At 48.6% G+C, this 26,319-nt stretch overlaps 5 protein-coding genes across 6 annotated transcripts; 4 read left to right on the top strand and 1 right to left on the bottom strand.

The window, feature by feature from the left end:
* Window positions 1-72: 72 nt before the first annotated feature.
* LOC112880195 (cysteine-rich receptor-like protein kinase 6) lies at window positions 73-4,198 on the top strand. Its single transcript, XM_025944701.1, has 7 exons — window positions 73-950; window positions 2,050-2,178; window positions 2,437-2,567; window positions 2,645-2,855; window positions 2,953-3,190; window positions 3,411-3,561; window positions 3,643-4,198. The coding sequence occupies exons 1-7, from the start codon at window positions 116-118 to the stop codon at window positions 3,943-3,945; spliced, it is 1,998 nt and encodes a 665-aa protein (XP_025800486.1). The 5' UTR covers window positions 73-115; the 3' UTR covers window positions 3,946-4,198.
* Window positions 4,199-5,215: 1,017 nt separating this feature from the next.
* LOC112880192 (cysteine-rich receptor-like protein kinase 6) lies at window positions 5,216-8,904 on the top strand. The gene is made up of 7 exons (XM_025944697.1): window positions 5,216-6,062; window positions 7,041-7,172; window positions 7,349-7,479; window positions 7,550-7,760; window positions 7,845-8,082; window positions 8,165-8,315; window positions 8,397-8,904. The coding sequence occupies exons 1-7, from the start codon at window positions 5,216-5,218 to the stop codon at window positions 8,739-8,741; spliced, it is 2,055 nt and encodes a 684-aa protein (XP_025800482.1). The 3' UTR covers window positions 8,742-8,904.
* A 353-nt stretch (window positions 8,905-9,257) lies between these two features.
* Window positions 9,258-12,590, bottom strand: LOC112880196 (cysteine-rich receptor-like protein kinase 6). The gene is made up of 7 exons (XM_025944702.1): window positions 11,744-12,590; window positions 10,952-11,080; window positions 10,721-10,860; window positions 10,414-10,624; window positions 10,069-10,312; window positions 9,815-9,965; window positions 9,258-9,721 (listed from the first exon to the last, which is right to left on the bottom strand). Exons 1-7 carry the CDS (start codon window positions 12,588-12,590, stop codon window positions 9,458-9,460), a joined length of 1,986 nt encoding a protein of 661 aa, XP_025800487.1. The 3' UTR covers window positions 9,258-9,457.
* Window positions 12,591-17,942: 5,352 nt separating this feature from the next.
* On the top strand, window positions 17,943-20,476 carry LOC112882143 (glucan endo-1,3-beta-glucosidase 13-like). 2 transcript variants are annotated; one of them, XM_025947129.1, is made up of 4 exons: window positions 17,943-18,199; window positions 18,313-19,611; window positions 19,701-19,955; window positions 20,049-20,476. In XM_025947129.1, exons 1-4 carry the CDS (start codon window positions 18,130-18,132, stop codon window positions 20,132-20,134), a joined length of 1,710 nt encoding a protein of 569 aa, XP_025802914.1. In that variant the 5' UTR covers window positions 17,943-18,129; the 3' UTR covers window positions 20,135-20,476. The 2 variants fall into 2 exon arrangements, with proteins under 2 accessions (XP_025802914.1, XP_025802915.1); XM_025947130.1 differs by having other exon boundaries at window positions 20,052-20,476.
* A 3,814-nt stretch (window positions 20,477-24,290) lies between these two features.
* Window positions 24,291-26,196, top strand: LOC112880001 (lichenase-2-like). Its single transcript, XM_025944440.1, has 3 exons — window positions 24,291-24,426; window positions 24,516-25,832; window positions 25,972-26,196. Exons 1-3 carry the CDS (start codon window positions 24,306-24,308, stop codon window positions 26,049-26,051), a joined length of 1,518 nt encoding a protein of 505 aa, XP_025800225.1. The 5' UTR covers window positions 24,291-24,305; the 3' UTR covers window positions 26,052-26,196.
* Window positions 26,197-26,319: the final 123 nt, after the last annotated feature.

Consider the following 26,319-nt stretch of genomic DNA (forward strand, 5'->3'; position numbering starts at 1 on the left):
CGTTGTGGGAATACTGGTCTCTTCATTCTCTCGGCAATTTTCTAACAAATTTCTAGCTAAACAAACGACGACCAATATTCCCAAACTTCGGGTACACTTCCACAGCTGCAGCTTCATGGCTACGGGGGCGGGGGCGCAGCACCGCGTCTCCTCCCGCCTCGCGGCCGGCCTCCTCCTCGCCTCCCTCCTCGCGCCACTCGCTTCCGCCCAGCTGGCGTGGTGGTTCTGCGGGAACAACGGCAGCTACGCGGAGAACAGCGCATACCAGTCCAACCTCAGCCAGCTCTCAGCCACCCTCCCAACCAACGCCTCTCAAGGCCTCTTCGCCGCGGCCACCGTCGGCGTCGCCCCGGCGATCGTCTACGCCCTTGCGCTCTGCCGTGGCGACTCCAACGCATCCACCTGCGAGTCCTGCGTCTCCATGGCCTTCCCGGAAGCACAGCAACTGTGCGGCTTCGACGAGGACGTGGCCGTCTTCTACGATGGCTGCAGTCTCCGCTTCTCCAAACAGAACTTCCTCGTCGATGGCAGCAAAGCCAACCTCACCGTGATCATGAACCGGCAGAATGTGAGTTCGCCCGTGGAGGTGTTCGACGCCGCCGTCGGCATACTGCTTAACGCCACCAGCAACTACGCGGCTACGAACTCGTCCCGGCGGTTCGCCACGGGGGTGGAGGAGGGCTTCGGTGGCAGCTACTCCACCATCTACGGGCTGGTGCAGTGCACGCCGGACATGTCGCCGGCGGACTGCCGAAGCTGCCTCGACGACATAATTGCCTTGACGCCGCAGTATCTCAGCGGGAGGCGGGGCGGCAGGATTATTGGGGCGAGGTGCAATTTTAGGTACGAGCTGAATAAATTCTTCACCGGAGAACCCACGCTGCGGCTGCAAACGCCATTAGCGCCAGCACCGGCGCCAAATGACGTGATGCCGACGGTGGCCACAGGAGGTGAGTTACAACTTGGCAGACACGAATCACTTGATTTACAGAATTACAGTTTTGCATCCCACTCTTTTACAGTTTTTTTTCATCCAATTCTGAACCCCGAAAAAAATGAGAAAAAAAATTGATTTGGGGAATATAACTACTCACTTCGTTTCTAATTATAGATCGTTTTAAATTTTCTAAATATATAAATTTTGCTACAATTTTACCAAAATGACTTACAATTTTAATTTTAAAACAGACCGTGTATTTGGAAAACACAAAACTAGTCAACATATTGACACATGGTCGCATTGCCGTGTACGCCAGTTCGCTTTGATCATTCAAGATTATGACAGCTCTGTTTTCCCCCCAATGATTTGGCAGATATATCGATCACTACTCACGTGCAGAAGAATCATAATTCATTGGTCATTTTTGTAGGAATCATTCGGAAAAAAAATCTCTCAAACGGAAACTTTGACTCTTTGAGGCCATAGTTGGGTACGGTGCTTGTGTTTTCCATCTCAGTAGATATGGTCAAGTCAGACAGACCAGTCTGTGAAGCATTTTATAGAATTCCGCGTTCCAATCAACATAAGAAGTCAGTCAACAAAACTAAAATGCCTATGCTCCCTCTATTTTTCTTATAACGTGTATTGCATTTTTTTTAAAAAAGGCAAACTTCATAAATATTAATTAACAAATAGTCAAAGCATATGCATGCTTAGTGTATAATTAAAAGTTATATCAATAGATTCGGTTTAATAGATATTGCAATATGATATCTGTTGTAGCAATTGATAATATATTCTAAGAGAAATTTATGGTCAAAGATGCAGAAGTGAGATTGTGTCGCAAAATCGTCATGGTTTTGTTGAACCTATCCCAAATAGCCTATTATTGTGAAGTGCAATATTGCTAGTTGCCATCTATATTTATAGGTGCACTAAGATTCCTAAGTGTTTTGTACTACAAGCGCTTGAATCTTTGTATCTCTGAAATGAACCTTGACAGTAGTATAATACATTTTCTACCAAATGGTTGTTGAAATAACAGCTGAATTGTTAGAAATGCTGCATACATCATCCTGTCATCTGAAGTCTGTGTCATATATTCACAGGAAGGACGAGTAACAAAATGAAGATGGTTCTAGCAATTACATTACCCGTAGTTGCTCTAATGCTTGCTATCACTATATTTTGTCTCTGCTTTTTGAGGAGAAGACTAGCAAGAGAGGACGCACCATCTTGTAAGCTGCCTTCACAATTTGGAACAATGAACGTTGAACAAGCTGCATGCAAGAGATGGGATGAACCTGTAGCCTTTTTGAGTTATTAGCAGGGACAAACAGTTATATGGTCTAATTTTCAAATATTTTTAATTTATTGTCGCTTTCCACTCAAAAAGAAAATGTGACGTCTAAACTAAAAGGAGTTTATAAATTGAAATGGCTTGTGTCTTTATAAAATGTGCCATTATATTCCTATTTTTAACATTTTATTAACAGATTCAACTAAACCTGAGGACATTGAAGGCATTGGTTCACTTCTTCTCAATCTGTCGACAATACGTGCTGCAACTGATAACTTTGCTGACAGCAACTGGGTTGGTGAAGGTGGTTTTGGAGCAGTTTATAAGGTGCCACACGTATCATATCACTTCATAAAGTGTTTCAGTTCCAAGCTTCAACAACTGAAGGCTTAACCTTAACGCAGGGTGTACTTCCTGGTGGTCAAGAAATAGCTGTGAAGAGACTCTCAGAGAGTTCAGGGCAAGGAATACAAGAGCTGAAAAATGAGCTTGTTTTGGTCGCCAAGCTTCAACACAAGAATCTTGTTAGGCTTGTTGGTGTCTGCTTGCAAGAACATGAGAAGCTGCTGGTGTATGAATACATACCCAATAGAAGCATCGACACCATTCTCTTTGGTATTAGTTTGTAATAGTCTGTTTTCAGTACCATAGATACTATTGAAATTTAACATTATAGCCTACTGACATGCGGTTCCTTGTTCAACGCGGCCAGATCCTGAGAAAAGTAAGGAGCTAGATTGGGGAAGGAGATTCAACATAATAAATGGAATTGCTCGAGGCTTAAACTATCTTCATGACGATTCCCAGTTGAAGATTATTCATCGAGACCTAAAAGCGAGCAATGTCCTTCTAGGCTCTGATTATACTCCTAAAATTTCAGACTTTGGCTTGGCTAGGCTATTTGGAGGGGATCAATCGCGGGAGGCTACAAATTCTGTAGTTGGAACTTAGTAAGTGTAGTAAACTAAACCTAGCTTATTAGTACTAGGTGGGATGCATGGGCTATCATCTCGGTTCGAGTTTTTCCCACTTGAATTTGGGTAGTTGAAGAACACCTCTTTCTTCTTAATTAAAAAGTCATCTAGCTTCTCCTAGATTGGTCGAGTTTTTAGAAAACAAATAACCTAATTGATATGCTAACACTACATGGGCTTTCTCCACGAACTGCAGTGGATATATGGCACCAGAATATGCCATGCGCGGGCACTATTCAATAAAGTCGGATGTCTTCAGCTTTGGCGTCTTGATTTTAGAAATATTAACCGGAAGAAGAAGCAGTGGCTCCTATAGTTTTGATGAATCTGCTGATCTCATAAGTCTTGTAAGTCTTTCTATTGCTCCCAAACTCTTCACTAATATAACTGAATCCGAAAAATGATCAGATAATTTGCATCTGATGGAGGTATGGGAGCACTGGAACACGGGAACAATTATGGAGATCATGGATTCATCTATGAGAGGCAATGCTCCTGGAGACCAGATGCTGAAGTGTATTCATATTGGGTTATTGTGTGTTCAGGATAACCCAGCGGATAGACCGGCGATGTCAAAAGTAAATGTCATGCTCAGCAGCAGCACTGTTTCTCTCCAGGCTCCATTGAAGCCAGAATTTTTCATTCCAAAGAGCAGCACCTACTCAACTCTGTTTTCGGAATCGTATCCTGGAGCTTCCAAATCCACCAGTAACTCAGTAAGTCAGAAGTAATGTCATCGAAATGAAGTGTCCGTTACAGAGCTGGAACCAAGATGAGTCCTGAAGCCGGCCTGTTCCCATGGCAATTTGATTGTCAATTGTCATTGCTGGAAAAAAAGTTGGCAACGCCCCAGCAATAGTTTGAATTGAGAAATCAGAGTTGATTGCGACATCATGATCTGTACTTGTTTGAATTATCTCATTTACTCTCTGTCCACTCACAATTGTTTTTTATGTTTTAGATTCTGTAGTCGAAGTGCTTATAATTTAGCTACCAATAATTTATTGTGTACTGAGAGTCTGGGACATTGAGAGAAACATTAAAAATGATCAAAGCCATGAGAAAAAAATATTGGTTAGTGATAATGGTATGTTAGGTCTCTTAAGAACTGGATCAAAGGGTCAGTATTTTTTTTTGAGAGAGAGGAAAGGATCAGTAGTTGGTAGCAGATCTGGTTGTGCTTTCGGTGCAGCTCTCATGTCGGGCCTGGGTGCGGCCCAAAACAAAAGAGAGTCGTTCGTCGGAGGACCGGGCGGGCGCAAATGCAATAATCGATTAATCCCACGCGTACGCGGCCCAGATTTTTTCTTTTTTCTTTGCTCCGAGTACAAATGTCACTTGGAAATTGCTTCAGGTATTTTTTTTATTTGGTAATGACCCCCTAGCAATGGAGTAAAAACACATGATGCCTTAAGTCAATTTTTGGAGCCAACAGAATGAGGCCACGTGCCCACGTAGCAGTGATGAAAAGATAAAAATCAATCAATCTTGCTCCCCTAAACCGCAGGGAGGAAATCGGATGAAAACCTTAGGCAAATCACTCAGAAATGAGGACGACCAAAATATTTGTACGAAATTTCCTGCCTTCCAAAAAAAGAAAGTACAACCAGTTTCCCTGCCTTCCCGAAAACAGCTAAAAATACGTGGATCCAAGGACTCAACAGTTCGACTGTCCATCAAGTCCCTTTCTTCGGGATACGAATTCGCCGCGCCATTTTTCCTGTCCACAAGCACAGTAAAGATACCATGCCAGAGAAGTGCTAGGACTGGTGCACGTGTGGGCCCCGCGTGTCATCCACTGTGTCGCCCGCCCCTCCTTCGGGTTCCAACGACGAACAACACAGTCAACGACGCACTTTTTTCTAGCAAAAACTATCCATCACGGACACTTCCAAAGTTCCATGTTCAAAACCCCTGCGACGCGCACCCGTCCCTGCTCTCCGCTCGCCAGTAGCCACCCCCACCCACCATCCCGCCATCCGCCGCGAGCGCACGGGCGCCATGGCCGCGGTAGTCTCCGAGCGCCTCGTCCTCCTCCTCCTGGCCGTCGCCTCCCTGTCCCTCCTCGCGCCGCCGGCCGCCGCGCAGACCCCGTGGCAGGTCTGCGGGAACAGCGGCAACTACACGGCCAACAGCACGTACCAGCGCAACCTCGCGCGCCTCGCCGCGGCGCTCCCCAGGAACGCCTCCGCGTCGCCGGCGCTCTTCGCCAAGGGCAGCGTGGGGTCCGTCCCGGACATCGCCTACGCGCTTGCGCTCTGCCGCGGGGACGGCGCCAACGCCACGGCCTGCTCCGCCTGCGTCGCCACGGCGTTCCAGGACGCGCAGCAGCTCTGCGCCTTCGGCAAGGACGCCACCGTCTACTACGACGCCTGCTACCTCCGCTTCTCCAACAGGAACTTCCTCGACGACACCGCCAGCAACAACAACGAGCTCATCCTCATGAACACGCAGAACGTGAGCTCGCCGGTCGAGGCGTTCGACGCGGCCGTCCGCGTGCTCCTCAACGCCACGGGCGACTACGCGGCGGCGAACTCCACCAGGCTGTTCGCCACGGGGGAGGAGGCGTTCGATGCCGCCAACCCCACCATCTACGGCCTCGCGCAGTGCACGCCGGACATGTCGCCGGCCGATTGCCGGAGCTGCCTTGGGGATGTTTTTGGATTCATACCGCAGTACCTCAGCGGGAGGCAGGGCGGCAGAGTTCTCGGGGTCCGCTGCAATTTCAGGTACGAGGTTTATCCTTTCTTCACCGGCGGCCCGTCGCTGCGGCTGTCGGCACCGTCGTCGCCGCCGCCGGCGCTGCCTCCTGCGCCAGTTAACGTGACGCCGGCGGCAACCCCTCCAGGTGATATGCCAGGCACAAATTAATAAATTTGCAGTTTTTTGTTTGGTTTTAGCGCTATATTGTGTCCTTCAAATCAAATCAGATTCTAGAACAGGGATGCGCGTCCCAAGAACACAAAAAGGAAGCACATATGCACGGTCAGACAACCCAAATTCTCTCCAATGATATGTCCCTGCAATTCGTCAACAGATTTTAGTACAGCACACGTCACCGCGTACGTCGGTTTCTTCGATGATCTCGACCTCTCGGAAGTCCCGTCGCTATCGTTTACTACTTAGTTGACTGGAAACAGCGATCACAGTATGCTGAAGAGTTCTTATAGTTGATTAATTCTAAAGAAACACACTTGTGCATCTTGTTGTCCAAGGGATGAGATTTGTAATTTTTTTAGAAAAAGATTAGGAACAAGGAAGCCTCAACAACCGCAGCCTTGTTCTCCACAAGGAACAAAATAAAAAATAACCTTGCACCACAAGAGCCCCCAACCCTTGTATGAATCATGTAGGAAAAGAGCCTTCTTGCCTTCTGCCATTACATTTCAAGCGTGCTCTCTTCCATTTAGCATGGTGATAATATAAGTCAGACAGACTAGTCATAAAGTTAAGTGTTCTAAACCCTCTAATGGTCCACTCAATCATCCGCTAATTAGAAAGGGGTCACCAAATGATGAAACTGTGTCGTAAAGTTATCTTTGTTTTCTTTTTACATCTCTGTTGGATCTTATCCCAAATAAAATATTGCGAAGTGCCACACTGCTACTCTTAGTAGTTGATTTCCTCAATGTATGGGCCTAGCTGCACTAAGGTTCTTAGTGCTTGGACCCCAAAGTTTTCCTCCAGTGCTTGAGTCTATGTATCTTTTGGAAAGAAGCTCGATCGTAGTAAAATATGTTTTGTACTAAGTGCTTCAGATTGTGGTTGAATCGTCAGTGAGATTTGAAGCATGCTGTTTGCTGAAGTTCGTGGCACTTGTTTACAGGAAGAAGCAAAAACAAAACGGGAATTGCAGTAGCAATCGCATTGCCAATAGTTGCTGCGGTGCTAGCTATCAGTACGGTTTGTTTCTGTTTCCTGTGGAGGAGAGGACCAGCAGAAGAGCAGGCACCATCTTGTAAGTTGTCTTGACAATTTCGAATTGTGAACAGATTTGCAAGGGTTGTGAACCAATGCTCTACTTGACTTGTAGTACTATTCCATATTTAATTTTTTATTTTTTATTGAATTAAAAGGAGGTAATATATGCTAGGTACTAGTCCACGTTAATATATTGTGTTCTCACTGTGACAGATTCAACTAATGCTGGGGATATCGAAAGCATCGATTCACTTCTTCTCGACATATCAACTTTACGCTCTGCGACTGATAACTTTGCTGAGGGCAATAGGCTTGGTGAAGGAGGTTTTGGTGCTGTCTATAAGGTGGGACATACACCAGCTCAATTCATAAAGCATTTTCAGTTTCGGCAACTGAAGGTTCACACTCATGCAGGGTGTCGTTCCTGATGGCCAAGAAATTGCAGTGAAGAGGCTCTCACAGAGTTCAGGCCAAGGAATACAAGAGCTGAAAAATGAGCTTGTTCTGGTTGCCAAGCTTCAACACAAGAATCTTGTTAGGCTTGTTGGTGTTTGCTTGCAAGAACATGAGAAACTGCTTGTGTATGAATACATGCCCAATAGAAGCATCGACACCATTCTTTTCGGTACTACATTGTAATAATACATTTTCAGTAGCAGAAGTACTAAGGAAAACGTTATTGACATGACATTTCTTGTTCAACTTCCAGATCCTGAGAAAAGCAAGGAGCTAGACTGGGGAAAGAGAGTCAAGATAATAAATGGAGTTGCTCGAGGATTACAATATCTACATGAAGATTCTCAGTTGAAGATCATTCACCGAGATCTGAAAGCAAGCAATGTCCTTTTAGACTTTGATTATACTCCTAAAATTTCGGATTTTGGTTTGGCTAGACTATTTGGTGGAGACCAATCACGGGAAGTCACAAATCGTGTTGTCGGGACATAGTAAGTATAGTCAAAAATACCTTGAAGATAATATAGTGGCAGTGTGGCACATTAACAATAGCTTTTTTCTTTTCTACTGCAGTGGGTATATGGCACCAGAATATGCCATGCGTGGACATTATTCTATAAAGTCAGATGTCTTCAGCTTCGGTGTCTTGATTCTAGAAATTTTAACCGGAAGAAGAAGCAGCGGCTCCTTCAACATCGAGCAATCTGTTGATCTCTTAAGTCTTGTAAGACATTCTATTATTCCCATACTCTCCACACAAGCAATTTGCTTAAAAAATGCTAACGGAATTCCCATTTTGACACAGGTTTGGGAGCACTGGACCATGGGAACAATAGTAGAGATCATGGATCCATCACTGAGAGGCAAAGCTCCTGCAGAACAAATGCTGAAGTGTGTCCACATCGGGCTACTATGTCTTCAGGATAACCCGGTTGACAGACCGATGATGTCGACAGTAAACGTCATGCTCAGCAGCGGCACTGTCTCTCTCCAGGCTCCATTGAAGCCAGTATTTTTCATTCCCAAGAGCGGTTACTACTCAACTGTTTATTCAGAATCATATCCGACAGGCTCCCAGTCCACCGGCAACGTTGTATCAGGGGCGATGTCACCGAATGAAGTGTCAATTACAGAACTGGAACCAAGATGAGCCATGACGCAACATGTTGCCAGAGTGATTGGATTATTACTGTATGAATAAACTTAACATAGGGCAATGTCGTAGCGTCTGTACTACTAAGTTTTCAGTTGTATGGCTCTACTGGCCCCTCCCATTATAGATCTTCTTTCAATGGGCAAATCCGAGTTACTGCTACGCACTCCCTTCATTCCAAAATGTAGTTTGTTTTAGCTTTTCTAGGTATATAGATTTTGATATGCACTTGAATATATATTATATCTAGATGCATAGCAAATCCTATAAATCTAGAAAAGCTAAAACGAACAACATTTTGGAGCGGAGGGAGTATTTATCTAGATTGTTTTTTGAATTATCGTTACTCTCTGAGTTCACTTTTTTTGTATGTTTTATAGATTGTGTAGTCAAATTATTTATATTTTGGCTATCACTGACTCTTTGCAAATACTGAGATTGAGCTTGTCCTATAAATCCTCATAACATTAGATTTAGAGATCCGCATCCACTTTGAATAGAACTGAACACTTGTTTGCTAGTCACACTTGTAACGGTTGGACCATCTTTCCTTTCTTCTCCCTCTCAAAAAATAGGACCATCAGACAGAACCCCTCGGCAAATGCTTCTTGCAGATCGCCCAATGTGACTGACTATACTTGCAGATATCCCACTCTCTATGTCCTACTGAGTACATATCAACTGAATATTGTTCTAAACTCGTGTGGCTAACTCTAAACTGACAGATCAGTTGACACGGTCGTGTTGGTGCCGCTTTTCCTGGCGAAGAACGCCGGCTTGGATGGGGCTTGGAGGGTGACTGTATCGGTTCCGAGCATCATCACGACGGACGACATCACCGGCCGGCTCGCCGGGTCTCCCTGGACGCACAGCAGCCCAATATGGATGCATCGCAGCACGTCACCTTCCCGGAAGCTGCCGCCTATGCTCGGGTCTACCAGCTCCGTCGCCGTCCCGGCCTCCCAGTGCTCCCATACCTGCACGGTGGTTTGCAACAATGCAACCCTGAGCCTGACTTCACCAGAACTTGCAGAGACAGTGGTGATCAATAATAATCATATTGCACTTACGGTCGTCAAGAGGTCTCCGGATTTCTGGGAGTCGTAGCCGTCGTTGTTCTTCCTCCCCGTGACGATCTCCAGCACCATGACGCCGAAGCTGAACGCGTCCGACTTCACGGAGTAGTTCCCACGCATCAGGTACTCTGGGGCCATGTACCCACTGAAACGAGGGATCAAGCAGAAGTCCTTTCACTTGGCTGCCTAGAGGCAAGCTGAACCTGAACTGAACACAGTTGACAATGTGATGGGTACGGAGTACTGACTAGGTGCCGACGACTCGGTTGGTGACGGCCTGCGTCTGGTCTCGGCCGAAAATCCTCGCGAGGCCAAAGTCCGAGATCTTGGGGTTCATGTTCGCGTCCAGCAGAATGTTGCTGGCCTTGAGATCACGGTGGACAACTTTGAGCTGGGAGTCTTCGTGTAGGTACTGCAGGCCCCGAGCGATGCCGTTGATGATCTTGTACCTTTGCTCCCAGTTAAGCTGCTCACGTTTCTCATTTTCAGAGTCTGAAAAGATCGTAAAGAAAGTAGATTACGATCAATCGGATGATACAAAAAATAGCAGAAAAACATGGAGGGGTAATCGTGTTGAGCGTGGTTATCAGTACCGAAGAGGATGAGGTCGAGGCTCCGGTTGGGGACGAACTCATACACGAGCAGCCGCTCCTGCTGCTCCAGGCAGACGCCGACGAGCCTGACGAGGTTCTTGTGCTTGAGCTTGGCCACCAGCGCGAGCTCGTTCTTCAGCTCCTCCACTCCCTGCGTCGAGCTCCTCGACAGCCGCTTCACCGCTATCTCGTCGCCGTCGGGGAGAACACCCTGAACAAACCAAACAAATGTATTAATCTTTTAGTCATGAGGAGCATTTGTCAGTTGAGGAATTCCTGGGCACATTCTTGATTGCTCCTTCAGTACCTTGTACACCGCCCCGAAGCCGCCTTCGCCGAGCTTGTTGCTCTCGTCGAAATCCCCTGTCGCGGCTCGCAGCGTGGAGACGTCGATCATCATCGAGTCCACTGTTTCCATGTCCTCTGCTTCCGCTGAATACACGGGGTCTGTTCAAGTATGAAGTGGACAGGTCATTTCTTTTCAGATTCCTCGAAGAGTTTCACGGCTGTGAAAAATGAGATTTTTGCTGGGACGTACATGACTGCTTGGTCTGTGCAACTGGCCGCCGCCGCCTCCAGAAACAGAAGCAGAACACAAGGTTCAGCGCTGCTAGAGTCGGCAGAACAACTGCGAGAACCACACCGAACACACTGTACTTTCTTCCTCCTGTTAATTAAATTAACGAATGTGTAAGCAAACGAAACAAGAATTATGTGCCACAAGCATGAGTTTAATCAGAAAACAGTATGGAGGATAATGAAATTTGGATCGGTCAAAAAGGACTTTCTCAATACTGTATTTTCTAAAGTTTTACTGGTATTTTTGCATACGGTGACAGGAAAAAAAAGGGGCACTGCTAGATAACCCTTTTTAAGCTAGTGCGAGGTCCGTCCTTAATAAAATATGAGGTCAAGTCAACTTTTTGAAACTTGTGACCACGAATATTATATACAAGATCAATTATAAGAAAGTGATGCACGTGTATTTTCTCCTTTTGGTGCATCATATCCCGGTGCTTCCATGGGTGGGCTACCTGAGCTGTCAGTCCGAATCCAATGAACAAAAATCCATGAGAGCAACCGAATTATGCGATGCAGAGACACCCTTTTTTCCCTTCCCACCAAGAGTGGTTGGAGAACGTCTAATTTTCAAGTGATTAATCATTCATCACCCTCGCACACCGCACTAATCAAGTTCTCACCACGATCAACGCGCACAAACAATTTTCAGTCAGAATATGCACGCGGGGCCCGCTATCACGGACCATCAGTGCCGGCGTGTTAGTGGTGTCAAACGAAGAGTAAACAAAAATTGACGCTTTTCACTCACCTCCTCCGGCCGCCGCCGGCAGCACGGCCGGCACCGGCGCCGGCGCTCCGAAGCCCGGCGTCGCCAGCCGCACCGTCGCCGGGCCGTTGAAGAAGGGCGCGGTCTCGTAGCGGTAGGTGCAGTTGATCCCCAGCACCCTGCCTCCGATGTTGCTCTGGAACCCCCGCAGGTTCCTCGCCACGATCCCGGCGAGGCACTTCCGGCACTGCGCCGCCGTCAGGTCCGGCACGCACTGCGCCAGCGCGTACACCTTGGGGAACTCGCGGTCGAAGTCGGCCTCCCCGGTGGCGAACCGCCGCGCGGAGTCGTTGGCGGCGCGCTCGGCGGTGGCGTTCACGAGGGCGGCCAGGAGGCTCACGAACCGGGCCGGGTCCGACGTGACGTTGGCGTTGTTGTTGACGGTGTACGTGTTGAGCGCCGGGCCGGTGTCGTCGCCGGGGAGGGTGTGGACGTCGGAGTAGTGGAGGGTGCAGGGGTCGTAGTAGATGGTGGCGTCCTTGTCGTAGGTGCAGTCGTTGGGCAGGTCCCGGAACGCCTGGGCGAGGCAGCTCAGGCAGCTGGTGGCGTTGGTGTCGCCGCGGCAGAGCGCCATGGCCCAGACCTGCTCCGGGACGGCGCCCGCGACGACGGTGGCGTAGAGGCTCGGGGACGCAGAGGCGTTCCGGGGCAGCGTGGCGGCGAGGAGGTCGAGGTTGGCCTGGAACGTGCTGTTGGGCTTGAAGCTGCTGCTGTCGCCGCACACCGGCCACGGGTAGGCCGAAGCGGCGCGCGGGGCGAGCAGGGCGGCGGCGGCGACGGCGAAGGCGAAGGCGGCGGCCACGGCGAGCGGGAGGTGGTGGCGAGCCATTGTGCGCTGGCACAGTGTGCGCGGGGGAAGGATGGTCGGGACTATATAGGGCGCACGACCCGCTGACCGCAGCGCTGGTTCTGGTGTGAAAGGAAAGCACTTGACGGGCTTGGCCGCCTGGGTCGGAAGCAACCCCCAACCAGCTGCGATGCAGTGCCCAAGCAGCAAGCTGTTCAGCTCAGAATCAGCAGCACTATCACCATTGGGGATGGAAACAAACCTATATAAATACAAGTGGCTCGAGAAAACAGAAAAAGGTTGGAGAAGACGATATCAGAAATTGCCAAATTGGACAATGGGACTCTGGCCACGGAAACGGCTGGATTTGTTCATCTTTTGGGATGCATGCAGTGCCAGTACAACAACAGGTTCGCTGATCAATGCAATCTGACGACATCGTCTGAAGATGGACGATAAACATGATTCAATCAGGCTTGCAAACATCCAGTGAATGACGTTGTTTCACTCTACCATCTACCATAGAGATGATCACCATTTCGTATGCCATTTATTTTGGGGAAATGCTAATGCTCACTTAACTTTTCCTGCTGGTCCATTACTATGTCTGGCCCATCTACCATAAACATTTTGTTACGGGCTATAATTTTAGCATAACTTTCAAGATATAAAACTTATACGCGCAACTTATACATACAACTTCTAAATAACATTCAATTTATACTTATAACTTCTTACTCCTAACTTGTTACATAATAATTTTGTAGCGTAATTCTTATGATGGATATAAATTATACATATAGCTTTTGTTATAACTTGGATTAGAATTTTATTAGACAACTTATGTATACAGAATATGAACATAAAGGATCCACACGAGCACAAATGTTAAATGTTACTATGACAAAAAAAAATAATGGAATGGAAAACGGGAAAAACGGAAAAACAAAAAGAAAAGAAAAAAAATCAAGTACGAACCTGTACTGCCGCGGTGCGGGGTGGCTGCGATGTATGCGGCACGTGGACCCGTTGTCCGTCGCGCGCTAGCTGGGCTCGGGACGAGCGACTGCTAATTCAGCTCCGCGTTCAGGCATTCGCATCAGAGTCGCTGCACGTTCACTGCACGAGAGACTCGCTGCCGTGTGGGGTGACCACTAGCCGGGCTGCATGATAAACATGGCACCCCATTTTTTTCTTTGGGAAAAGAAGAAATCGTTTCTGGCCTAGTATGCGGTAGACGAGGCACATGTTTAAGTAATAAGATATGTGCATATCCGGGTGGACGAGTTGCGCGTCTTGACTTGTGTACTTTAATGAATGAAACTGGCATTCAGTTGGTTAGCTTCTAGAACATGTACTCGTATTTTTATGAATTCTGTTCTAACTTAGAACATGTACTCGTATTTTTATAAATTCTGTTCTTTCAGTGGTAGACGTGCATTGAGTTAAATTTGTTGATCTTCTAGATTTTCTCGTTTAAGGCTATGTTTTTTTAGACCTAGTCTCTTATGGCATTTTATCTTGTCTTTTGCTAACAAGGGTCGTTGATACATGTCTGTTTGGGAAAACGGGTTTGTGGCTTATATGTATTTGTAGGGAAAATGTTTAATATGTAACCCATTCATTCAACTCCATTACACTCATGTGTTTTTAGCCCTTTTGATTTAGATTTTCAAAAGACTAGGATAACCTTAGGCTTTTGTTTTTCCGAAAGACTAGTCAAATAGGTATGCTTTGCTTAAATTTGAAGCTTAAGGTAGAATAAAAAAGGCACATGGCTATATAATAATCTCCAATCAAGTAGAAAAGGGTACACATGCTCCCCTGCTGATAATTTGTGTAAAGTTTCATTCATTGCGGACTATATGGTGGTATTCCACCCAATACAAAACCATAGCAATGCAATGTTATACCAAAAGCTTGTAATGATTAAGTACCTATAAACATCCTAAAACTAACAACTATAGGTGTCAGATCCGGAGCCACGGAACTGGGTACATAACGTAGTTTAAAGAGGTCTAAGAGATTAAGTCCGTCTTATCTCTTATTCATCTTGTTTATCTTTTATTTATTCCGTTTAAATAAGAGATAAGGCTAACCGATACAGGGGGAATCTACTCGAGATATGTTCTGGTACGATTCCTTAGCTGGTATTGGTTAGTATCTTTGTAACCCTGGCCTCTCGGGTATATAAGTGAGGTCAGGGACCCCTCTCAAAACAGACGATCTTTAGGTCATTCTACACCAAAGGCAATACAAACCACCGTATAGGACGTAGGGTGTTACGCATCTTGCGGCCCGAACCTGTCTAAGTTTTATGTTCTTTGCACCTTCGAGTTCCTGATCTCGGCGTCCCCTCGCCCAAAACTTACCACCTTGGGCATATCCCTCGGTGGGCAGCCGGTTAAACACCGACAGCTGGCGCGCCAGGTAGGGGTGCGCGTCGAAGATCCACCGGCGAGCTCGATGGTATCTTTCCAATTCTCCAGGTCAGTTCCCTCTCAGGGCACGGCATTCGTTTTTGGCTCGTTGGTCTGCATCGCAGATGGTGCGGGCAACTTTCATCGATTCCTCGTCGACATGAAGCCAAAGACTTCCGCGGCGGATCCCCGCGGCGACCTCGACAAGATCGTCGATGATCTCGATGACTTGTCGATTCATGGATCCGCTACGAGGACCGAGGAGTCTGCTCTCGGCTCATCTTCACCTCGTGCTGCAACGTCGACGCACCGCGGCCTCCGACCTCGACGACCCGGCTCGAGTTCGGCTTGTGCCGCAATGTCCGCGCGCAGCAGCGACGATTTCGTCTACTTCGACTTCGCGAGGACGATCGGCGGCCTGCCGCCGACTGTTTCGATTACTTGTCTCGACTAGAAACTAGTCGAGGGCGAGCCTCACGTCAACGACTACTTCAACTATTCGTCTCGACTTGAAAACTAGTCGGAATCGACTCCGACTAGTCGAGCTTCATCAACAAACCGTCGCAGCTCCATCAACGAGCTTCACGGCTTCGTCAATATTCGTCCACGAATCAAGCTAAGTGATTTATACCTTTTCCGGCTTGTTCTTCACAGGATCGGCTACCTTTTCGAATACGCCTCTCGATGGGCATGAAACCCTCGGGGGCTACGCCCTGATCGACTACTCCTGGGATGATAGACCGACAGCCACAGCTTTGGTGCACCGAGTACTGCAGGCTCTGCCACAGACTTAATGCACCGAGTGCTGGCGGCTTTGCCACGGCCTTAGGACATTGACTACGGAGGCTACGCCACAAGGTTGTGTTCTGAGTGCTGGAGGCTTCATGGGACTACACCCTATGGAAGTATAGATCTTTGCGTGTTGCCACACACGCTCTCGCCGACTACTTATGCGTGTATATCTCTCGATGCGTACGAAACCCTCCAGAGCTACACATCGCTGACTACTTTATACACACCGCGCATACTTTTTTTCGCATGACGACTTCTCTGTCTTCTCTTAACAGTTGCTAAAGTACTCGGGTAGCACACGCCTTAATCCGTGAAACCTCGACTCTTCTGTAAGCCTATGCTCCTACGCGTGCATGCGGCTAAGCTCCCTACGTTATGGTCTACGGCCATCAGGGATCAGGTGCTTAAACGTAACAGGCTAACTGTCCGAGGAAATTACATGGCCTAGCAAGAGCAAGACACGAAATTTTTACACTGAATAAATTTTGGTGTCTTTACATTATTACTGAGTACTACTCGGTATCTTCGTATTATGCTACATAATGTATGCATTGTCTTTTTTCAGATCAAGCTTCGGCAACAACCCTCCAGGCAGCACGGCGTGCCATCACAGTTCCGCTAGTTCCCAGGCTTGGAGGCTGGGTGATGCGCATTACTCGTCATGGCTCCTTCGGCTCTCCTGGCTCGTAAGCTCGGGGGCTGAACGCCGCAAAACTACTCGAAAACGACTCATATGAAGACTGAGAGTGCAGAAGAAACCTTAAGTCACCGCACGGTTAAATAAACCAGCGGGAGGCTTAATTTCACTATGCAGAAAGCGAAGAGTTTTTCTCGAGATTTCAGAGTAACACCAATGCCACGATTCTTGGATCCTTTTTCCCAAACCTGGGAGATTTGGGTTCAAAGCTCGGGGGCTGCGGGATACGTGGCATCGACTACTTATTTTTCAAATTTAAAAAGTAAGGAGGATTACAGACTAATGTGACCCTCAGCCTGATTCTTCAATTCAACCTAAGGCTCGGGGGCTACTCCATATGGAGTGCGATTTTTTAATCGCACGCCATATCAGAAATAAAATTCGGGGCATGAGCACCTCATAGCTTCGACGCAGCCAAGCAAGTACTCGAAGAAGGATTTCAAGACAAAGCTTCAGAAGAAGTCGAAGACTGCTTCGAAAGTACTCGATAAGCCTGCAGTACTCAGCTACGAAGAGCTCGAGGGCTTGTCAGACCCGGAGCCACGGGACTGGGTACATAACGTAGTTTAAAGAGGTCTAAGAGATTAAGTCCGTCTTATCTCTTATTCATCTTGTTTATCTCTTATTTATTCCGTTTAAATAAGAGATAAGGCTAACCGATACAGGGGGAATCTACTCGAGATATGTTCTGGTACGATTCCTTACCTGGTATTGGTTAGTATCTTTGTAACCCTGGCCTCTCAAGTATATAAGGGAGGTCAGGGACCCCTCTCAAAATAGACGATCTTTAGGTCATTATACACCAAAGGCAATACAAACCACCATACAGGATGTAGGGTGTTACGCATCTTGCGGCCCGAACCTGTCTAAGCTTTGTGTTCCTTGTACCTTCGAGTTCCTGATCTCGGCGTCCCCTCGCCCAAAACTTACCACCTTAGGTATATCCCTCGGTGGGCAGCCGGTTAAACACCGACAATAGGATATTCGGAAATCTTAATTCCCCTTAAGGATCACCAAAATATATCTTTTGGATTAAACCTAGTACTTTAATTTGTCCGCCCATGGACCAAAATCTGTGACCGAAACTTTAACCGGGGAATCTGATTGTGATAGCCTAATAGCACTGAAAGTGTGAACTCATGTGCCTCACCTGTCATTTACCAGCATTATTAAGAGTTGTTCAATATTATCCTTCCCGCGGAGTTGAACAAATTTTTGTCCTTTGGCATGTGTACTAAACCTGAACATATTTTTATCCACCTCTCCAGTGTAGTAGATAAACAATATGTATCATTTCTATTCTCAGAAGGAGACTGTTACCTAACCTTCAGCAGGACTGAAGTTATCGCAAGCATTGTCACTTATTTAACCACTTGGCTTACAATGTCGATAATGAAGGAAAACAAGGTCCCAAGTCTCAAGTCGTCGCTGGGCATCATTATTCATTAGATTGTTCCCCAACTTGGCAATGGCAAGGCTGCCCACCACCTGCACACGGGGATAATGGCGAAACGGAGCGTCCATGCACCTGCGTCATCGATACCCTACTGAAGCCGCCGGCGCGGGACCCATCGCTACGTTGACATTGTTGTCGTCGGCTACAAGTTCTCACGCACCCTTTTGGCTGGTCCGTAACTCTCCGTGTCTTACTCGCCACTGCAGGTGATCGAGCATGGCGCTCGCCGGCTCCCTCGTCGTCCTCCTTGCCGCCACATTGCCGCTGCTCTTCTTCTCCCCTGCAGGTAATCACATCGACTGCTATCTGATGTTCTGAACATGATGCAGACTTGCAGATTGAAGGTGCAGCTGTCCTATCTGATGGCAATCGTTGCGTTTTTTCTTGTGTGCATCGCAGAGGCCGGCGAGGTGGGGGTGAACTACGGGAGGGTGGCGAACGACCTGCCGGACCCGGCGTCGGTGGTGAACCTGCTCAAGCAGAACGGCATCACCATGGTCAGGATCTACGACGCCAACCCCAGGGTGCTCCGGTCGTTCGCCAACTCCGGCATCAAGATGATGGTGATGCTGCCCAACGAGCAGCTGGCCGACGCCGCGCGGGACCGGCGGTACGCGCTCGACTGGGTGCGGAGCAACGTGTCGGCGTACTACCCGGCCACCCAGATCCACGCCGTTCAGGTGGGCAACGAGGTGTTCGCCTCGAGGCCGGACCTGACCTGGAGCCTCGTCCCGGCCATGGACAACGTGCAGAGGGCGCTGGCGGACCTCGGCCTGGCCGACGCCGTCAAGGTGTCCACACCGGTGGGGTTCTCCGCGGTCGACGTGTCGTGGCCGCCGTCCAACGGCAGGTTCCGGGACGACGTCGCGGAGCCGGTGATGAGGCCCATGCTAGACCTCCTGCAGCGGACGGGCTCCTACCTCACCATCAATCTCTACCCCTACTTCGCCTACGCCGCCCAACGGAGCAACGCGATCTCCCGCGACTACTTCTTGGGGAACCCCAACCCCGGCGAACGCGACCCCAAGACCGGCCTCGTGTACTACAGCCTCCTGGATGCCCAGCTCGACGCCACGTACTTTGCCATGGACAAGCTGGGGTTTACCAGTTTAATCGCAGTCACTGGGGAGACCGGAACGCCGTCGTCCGGTGGACACCCCAAACCCCCGCTCGGGCGCTTGACGGCCAGGAACGGCGACCCGCCGGCGGCATCGAAAGAAAACGCGCAGGCGTACAACAACAACGTCATCAACCGCGTGCTGTCCGGCAGGACGGGCACCCCGCACCGCCCTGACGCCGACATGGACGTCTACATCTTCGCCCTCTTCAACGAGAACCAGAAGGGCTCCGGACCAGACGACATCGAGGCCAACTTCGGCCTGTTCTACCCGAACATGCAGAAGGTGTACGAGTTCGACTTCCACGCCGCCGCGCCGCCGCCGCCGCCGGCGACGTCGAGCTGGTGCGTGGCGAACGCGTCGGTCGGGGACTCGCGGCTGCAGGCGGCGCTGGACTACGCGTGCGGCCACGGCGCGGACTGCAGCGCCATCCAGCCCGGCGCGCCGTGCTTCGAGCCCGACACCAGGCTCGCGCACGCCTCCTACGCGTTAAACAGCTACTATCAGCGCAACGGCCGGGCCAGCGGGACGTGCGACTTCAACGGCGCCGCCTACGTCGTTTATGGCGACGAACCGGCTGGTGAGTTCATTCTCGCGGCTTTCAGGTCTTAAAGATCGCGTTCCTGCAGTGCCAATCATCCCACTCTGATTGCTTCTACCGCGACACAGGCACCTGTGACCCGAACACGAGCTGGTGCGTGGCGAACGAGGCCGCCGGCGACGCGCGGCTGCTGGAGGCGCTGAACTATGCCTGCGCCAACGGCGCCGACTGCAGCGCCATCCAGCCGGGCGCGGCGTGCTTCGAGCCCAACACCATGGTCGCGCACGCCTCGTACGCCTTCAACAGCTACTACCAGCGCAACCACCGGGCCAGCGGGACGTGCGACTTCGCCGGCGCCGCTTCCGTCGTCTACCATGCGCCAAGTGAGTTTGCACTTCACTCTCGCCGCAGCTGACTCCATCTTCTTGTTTAAGTGGATGGCAATCTCATTGTTGTCTGTTCCACTGTCTCTACTGCAGAGTACGGAAACTGCGTGCTGCCATCAAAGGCTGCTTTTTTTGAAGAAGCAACAGCAAAGTCGGAACTCCATGCAGCCATCTGATCCGTGCTTTCAAGAAAAGCAGTCCAGTGTTACCGTCTAGTACGGAACAAGATAATAATAGCCCGGCAACTGCAAATCTTTGATTGGATCTGCTGGCTAGATCATCAGAGTTACTGGGCAAAAATGCTTTAATTCCCACTTTTTGTTTCTTTTCGGAGATTTTATTTCTACTTCTTTAGAAAACTAGCCACACGCCGCGTACTATTTCTTTTTTCAAAGAACCACGCCGCGTACTATTTCTACAAGTGACATGTAAAAAAGCGGATGGAGTAACAGTACGTTTTCACTTAAAAAAGCTGCATGTTTTAGGGGCGGCGCGCCATTCTCGGTTCCAGTTTCTCACCCAAGGATCAAGGCCCAGCCCGACCAGAGTTCAGTCATTAGCGCGTCGCCGTCATCGTTCAGGCTTCAGACAGTTTTTTTACTTAGGTAAGGCTAACAGAGGGACCCAGGTACCACCATGGCGGCCTGGGACGCGCCGCAGAGGGGCCGCGCCCCAGCGTGCACGCAGCCGGATTCGAATCGGGCGGGTGCGCTCCTCACCTAGGAGCCACACCAACCGAGCTAGGCTCGGCTTGCCAACTTCAGACAGTTTTGGTGACTTGGTGCTGTCAATCCATGGGCAAATTCCGGGCTCACAATGGGAACTTTGAATTGATCCCCTTAAGAACAGGTGAGCGGCATCAGAACTGGTATACCGACTGTGATGGGTCAAGTGCCTAGGATCTTAGTCCTTCAACCACATGAATTGCTCCTTGGAAGCACTCTCCGGCTGTGACATGTCATGTCGTTACCAACATTAAGAGATGTCACTTTGTCGATCGTTTCAGAAGTCTTTTCTATGTCTTGGCATTGGAAAAATGGTGCCACTTGGCATGGATTGAACGTGGGGCATACAATGGAGCTTCCCTTCAGGTTTGGGCGGCATGGCTGAAGGAAGGGAGAGGTGGATGAGACCATACCTCTCCACTCTCCAGCTGCGTCCGCCGCCGCTGCTCATGAGACAGCAGCATTGGAATGATTATTGATTAATATCATATCACTTGGGGCGCTTGTGCTGTGTGCAGATTGTGGAGTCAAGTCGTCGTTGGTTTGTTCAATCAGACTGCAATCTGAAGCAAGCAGAAGCAGGGTGCCCGTGCAAGACAAAGAGTGGTGGCACTTGGTTTCACAACATTATCTTGTGGTAGGCTACCGTAGCCTCATAGCCTGTTCCAATCAACTAACGTATTTGTTCTCTAGAAATATGAAGCATATTAGAATCATGTAGGGTCACATAACTAAATAGGGACAACTTGAGATATGGTAGTAGCACATCATATAGACTGTATTTCGGGTCATCTCTAAACCTGCATAGAAGATAACACATTAAGCCTATGAAGGTTGAATGAGAAAACTTGGTCGAACGAAAAAAAAATCTCAGAATCACAAGTCACAACCTCTGTGTGCATGTTTATTTTGAGTATCTCTATCGATCTATCAATTCACCAGATCATAAGCAGTTTAGGGGAAGTGACATTTTGTCGTCTTTCGTTTGGAAAAATGAGTAAAAGAAACTGAACGCGATTATTATTAGACACTACTGGCTTATCAACCCATGCTTCGTACGGGCTAACTAAAATTAATATAAAAATAAGATTATAGCTAATAATTATAATTATCTATCTTATACTCTCTTTCATCTATTAAATATTCTAACGTACAATACTGTAAAGATACATACTCATCATTATCTGTAACAATATTTTTCATTTTTTTCATTTTGTATCACACCTCCATATGTATTTGATAGGTATTTAATTGAACCATCTATTTAAGCTATGTGAACAATATAAAAAAATGGTATTCTTATATCTTTCCCTTACGTGACACGCACCATAGGTAGTATTTTTGTATAACCAATAACATAAATAATATATTAATAATGATAGATATAGTAATTTAGAATTTTATATTGGTGCCCTTTAAATTTTTATTATACTTATATAACTTAGATTCAGATTTAGAAGTTACTTTAACTTTTAATAATGATATCATTAGATAATTTATATACAAATTTAGGGTTTATTTGATATTATTTTTATAATGACATATGTGGGTAATTTGCATGAAGATTAGGGGTTACTTTAGATTATTTTTTACAATGGTAGAGGTGAGTAATTTAGATACATGTTTAGGGGGTTACTTTAGCCTATTTTTATAACGGCATAGGTGGATAATTTATTAGAAAAAATAACAGATTCAATTTCTATTATGATTAGAGTTGTCGGATTGATTGTCGGATGTTTATGTTTTTTATAAGAATTTCTATTATTTTTCTATTTTTTAAGTGTCCATCTAGGATTCTAGGTGGATTCACGTGGAGACTTTAAATGGATCCTCCAATTAATAATAGTAGTTGTTGGGGATGTGAGTCCTCCACACAGCGAAGAGAGAGAGGAGGAGGTATGAGGGGTGAAGAGAAGAAGGTACGAAGGCCCAAAATTAAGAGAGCAAGTGTGGAGTGCTCGAAAAGAGTCATCCTCCTAATAACTCCTTGTGTCCCTTTATATAGAGGAGGGAGGATGCCAATTTGCATCTAAACTTTTGGTGGTACAATATTTATACATGGGCTTTTGGCCTTTACATGAGGCCTATTTCTATTTGAGCTGAGCCATTCGTCCTCTTTTGAAGATCTAGTTCTAAATCACGCTGGCCCACGGCTCACTTTTGCGTAACATAGCTCATCACCTCGTCTTCTTGCAGACTAGCACGTGGCTTTGATTATGGTAGAGATTAACCTTTTCTTTTTTGACATGATAAGATTCTAGTGGACAACTCATCCGCACCGAAAGGTGGGGCTTCTATTTTTCTCTACGGTCACCAGGCCAGCATTAAGAATGGTTGCTTCATCATTACCCTGCTCCCACCCTCACCAGCAGCTGATCCAGCGCCAGTTCAAATGACCTGAAAAATTAAAGAAAAATAGTTTTCTGTGCACGAGGCTGCCACCTAGCCTTAACATTTGTTATTTTTAATGTGGGCAATTGCAATGCGACAAGAGATGAGCCAAATGATGCTAGCATGATACGAGGAGCAAGCACTCGAATTTTTACTGTTGATCACGCGGCCGGCCCGCATCTGGATAGGCAGATTCTAGAGTCAAGTCTTCGTTGGCTAGCTTGTTCAGACTGCTGTTCAGTGCAGCAGGAAAATCCCAAATTTATCACATGTGTCACATGCACAATGCATTGTGTCCGTCTGTGAAGGTTCAAGACAAGGAATGGTGGCTTATCTTGTGGACCCAACCCAATCTCAATATGCCCTGCAAGTCAAAGGGTACGTTTAATCTGATGAGCGAATGAACTAACTTCCCATGCATCGAGAAAGAAATCACATGTTCCAGCAGATAGAAAAACAGGTTTACATTTCAAAAAAACAAAAACAGTTTGGACTCCTCCAGCTTTTCATAACCGCAGACCGTCCAATACGCGCGCGCACTGTGTGTATTTTTACGCTACAGAAGCACCCCCACCTAATCAGCCACTGCACCTCGCAACACCTCGCCCCTAGTCTTCATTCCTCCCCCAAAGCCTCCGGGAACGTTAACAGTCATCAGTATAATAACGAAGACTAGAATAAAAATGCAACAGTTCACAAGAAGTCTGATAACTTCAGTCATTACTATTCACCAATTTTCTGAGCCGCCATTCTGTTCCGTCTGCACAATGTGTCCAGAGTAGTCCTGCGAAGATCTATATTCCTTGCTTTGATCGTAAATTTAACTGGAACAACTTTAGATTTGGGTCCAATCGCAGGGTGAATTTTGGACCGTTGGGTCTAAATTGAATTGTTCATATCAAGTTCCAAAATATTTTTATTCAACCTGAAAACACTTCTTATGAAGCTAAAATATTCTTTTTAGCAGAATATTCTAAAAACAAAACTGGTAAAACATTTTTCCTATGCATTCAGCTATTTCTTAGAAATTCTATAAGATACATTTCTTATATTTTCCAATGGGTAGGAACTTCTCCCATAAATTTGGAACACCCTAGATAATACTTTTCATTTTCCTTTTTGGGGTCGATGGAGAAAAACGGATGTTTGAGGGTTTGACCTTCCATACACCGGCAGCATCTCCACCTTGACCTTGTTGCCGACTATTTAAATTCCACGCACCCTTGTTGCAATGCTCAATATGTGTTGCTCTATCCGCTCCTCACCACTGCAGGGGAGAATGGCACCGACTCGCCTCTTCTTCGTCGTCCTCGGCACCACATTTCCTCTACTCTTCTTCTTCTCCCGTGCAGGTAATCGCGTTCGGCTCACAAAGACTGCTGTTTAGTATTGCCGCAGGTACAATTTCAGTGCTAATTGTTGCTTGCTGTGCACATTGTAGATGCCGGCGAGGTGGGGGTGAGCTACGGCAGGTTGGGGAGCAACCTGCCGAGCACGGCGTCGGTGCTAAAGCTGCTGAAGCAGAGCGGCATCACCACGGTGAGGCTGTACGACGCCAACTCAACGGTGCTCGAGGCCCTGGCCAACACCGGCATCACGGTGATGGTGATGCTTCCCAATGACCACCTCGCCGCCGCGGCCGCGGACCCGTCGAGCGCGCGCCGGTGGGTGCGCCGGAACGTGGCGGCGCACTACCCCGCCACGCGGATCCACGGCGTGGCCGTGGGGAACGAGGTGTTCGAGGAGGCCAGCAACCTGACGCGGCAGCTGGTCCCGGCCATGGCCAACGTGCACGCCGCGCTGGTGAGGCTGGGCCTGGATGGGGCCGTGAAGGTGTCCACGCCGATCGCGTTCACCGCGCTCCAGGCGTCGTGGCCGCCGTCCGCGGGCAGGTTCCGGGACGACATCGCGCGGCCGGTGATGAAGCCCATGATCGACTTCCTGGAGCGGACGGGGTCATACCTCACCATCAACGCCTACCCGTTCTTCGCGTACGTCGAGCAGCCCGACAAGATCTCCCTCGACTACGCCCTGGGCAACTCCAAGGCCGGCGTGCGCGACCCCGTCACCGGCCTCGTGTACCACAGCCTCCTCGACGCCCAGCTCGACGCCACGTACTTCGCCATGGAGAAGCTGGGGTCATCGGCCAGTCCGCGGCAAGGAAACTCTCTGGGTCTGGGGGGACGACCCCGTGCGCGCGCGTACGTTTCGGAGAGCGGGTGGCCTTCCGGCGGGAGGCGCCGACCCGGGAGGCGTTTGGAGGAGGCTGGGGATGGGGCTGGAGCCCCGGCGGCGACGATCGCCAACGCCAAGGCGTACAACAACTACCTCATCAACCGCGTGCTGTCCGGCGACACGGGCACCCCGTACCGGCCCGACGCCGACATGGACGTGTACATCTTCGCCCTCTTCAACGAGAACCAGAAGGGCTGCGGAGCGGACGACATCGAGCAGCACTTCGGCCTGTTCTACCCGAACCAGACGAAGGTGTACGAGTTCGACTTCCGCGGCGGCGCGCTGCCGAGCTGGTGTGTGGCGAACGCGTCGGCGGGGGACGCGCGGCTGCAGGCGGCGCTGGACTACGCGTGCGGCCACGGCGCGGACTGCGGCGACATCCACCCCGGCGCGCCGTGCTTCGAGCCCGACACCGTGGCCGCGCACGCCTCGCACGCGTTCAACAGCTACTACCAGCGCAGCGGCCGGGACAGGGCGGCGTGCGACTTCGCCGGCGCCGCCTCCGTCGTCCACCACGCGCCAAGTGAGTCCAAGCTTCGCTCTGTTTTCTCTCGGAGTGACTCCACTATCCTCATCCTGACTGAAACATGTTCTTGTTCTCCCACGGGGGATCCAGTTACCTGCAATCTCACCGCCGTCGTTTGCTGCTCTGTTCTCTGCAGAGATTGGAAACTGCGTGCTGCCGTCGAAGGCTTGGATTCAAGAAGCAGCAGCGAAGTCTGAAGGATATGCTGCGATCTGATGTTCCGGTTTCCAGAAAAAGTTCAGTTGAACCTTTACCTTAGAAAACTAGAAAGATGCATGTTTACCTCGGCACCTGCGCATCAGATGCTTCTGCTTGCTTTTGCGTACTCTTGATCAGTATAGCTAGCCGGCAATACCGCTCACTCCATCTTTCTTTATTGCTTGAGGTTACCTTCGTTCTCACTCATTTCTCACGTTTCAAAAACTGCCCATATTCTCGTGTTTAACTGTATCAAACAAGTCCTCGTGCTTTCTGACGGCTCTGA

Source organism: Panicum hallii, chromosome 2 (assembly GCF_002211085.1).
Source record: "Panicum hallii strain FIL2 chromosome 2, PHallii_v3.1, whole genome shotgun sequence".
NCBI classification, from domain to species: Eukaryota; Viridiplantae; Streptophyta; class Magnoliopsida; order Poales; family Poaceae; genus Panicum; species Panicum hallii.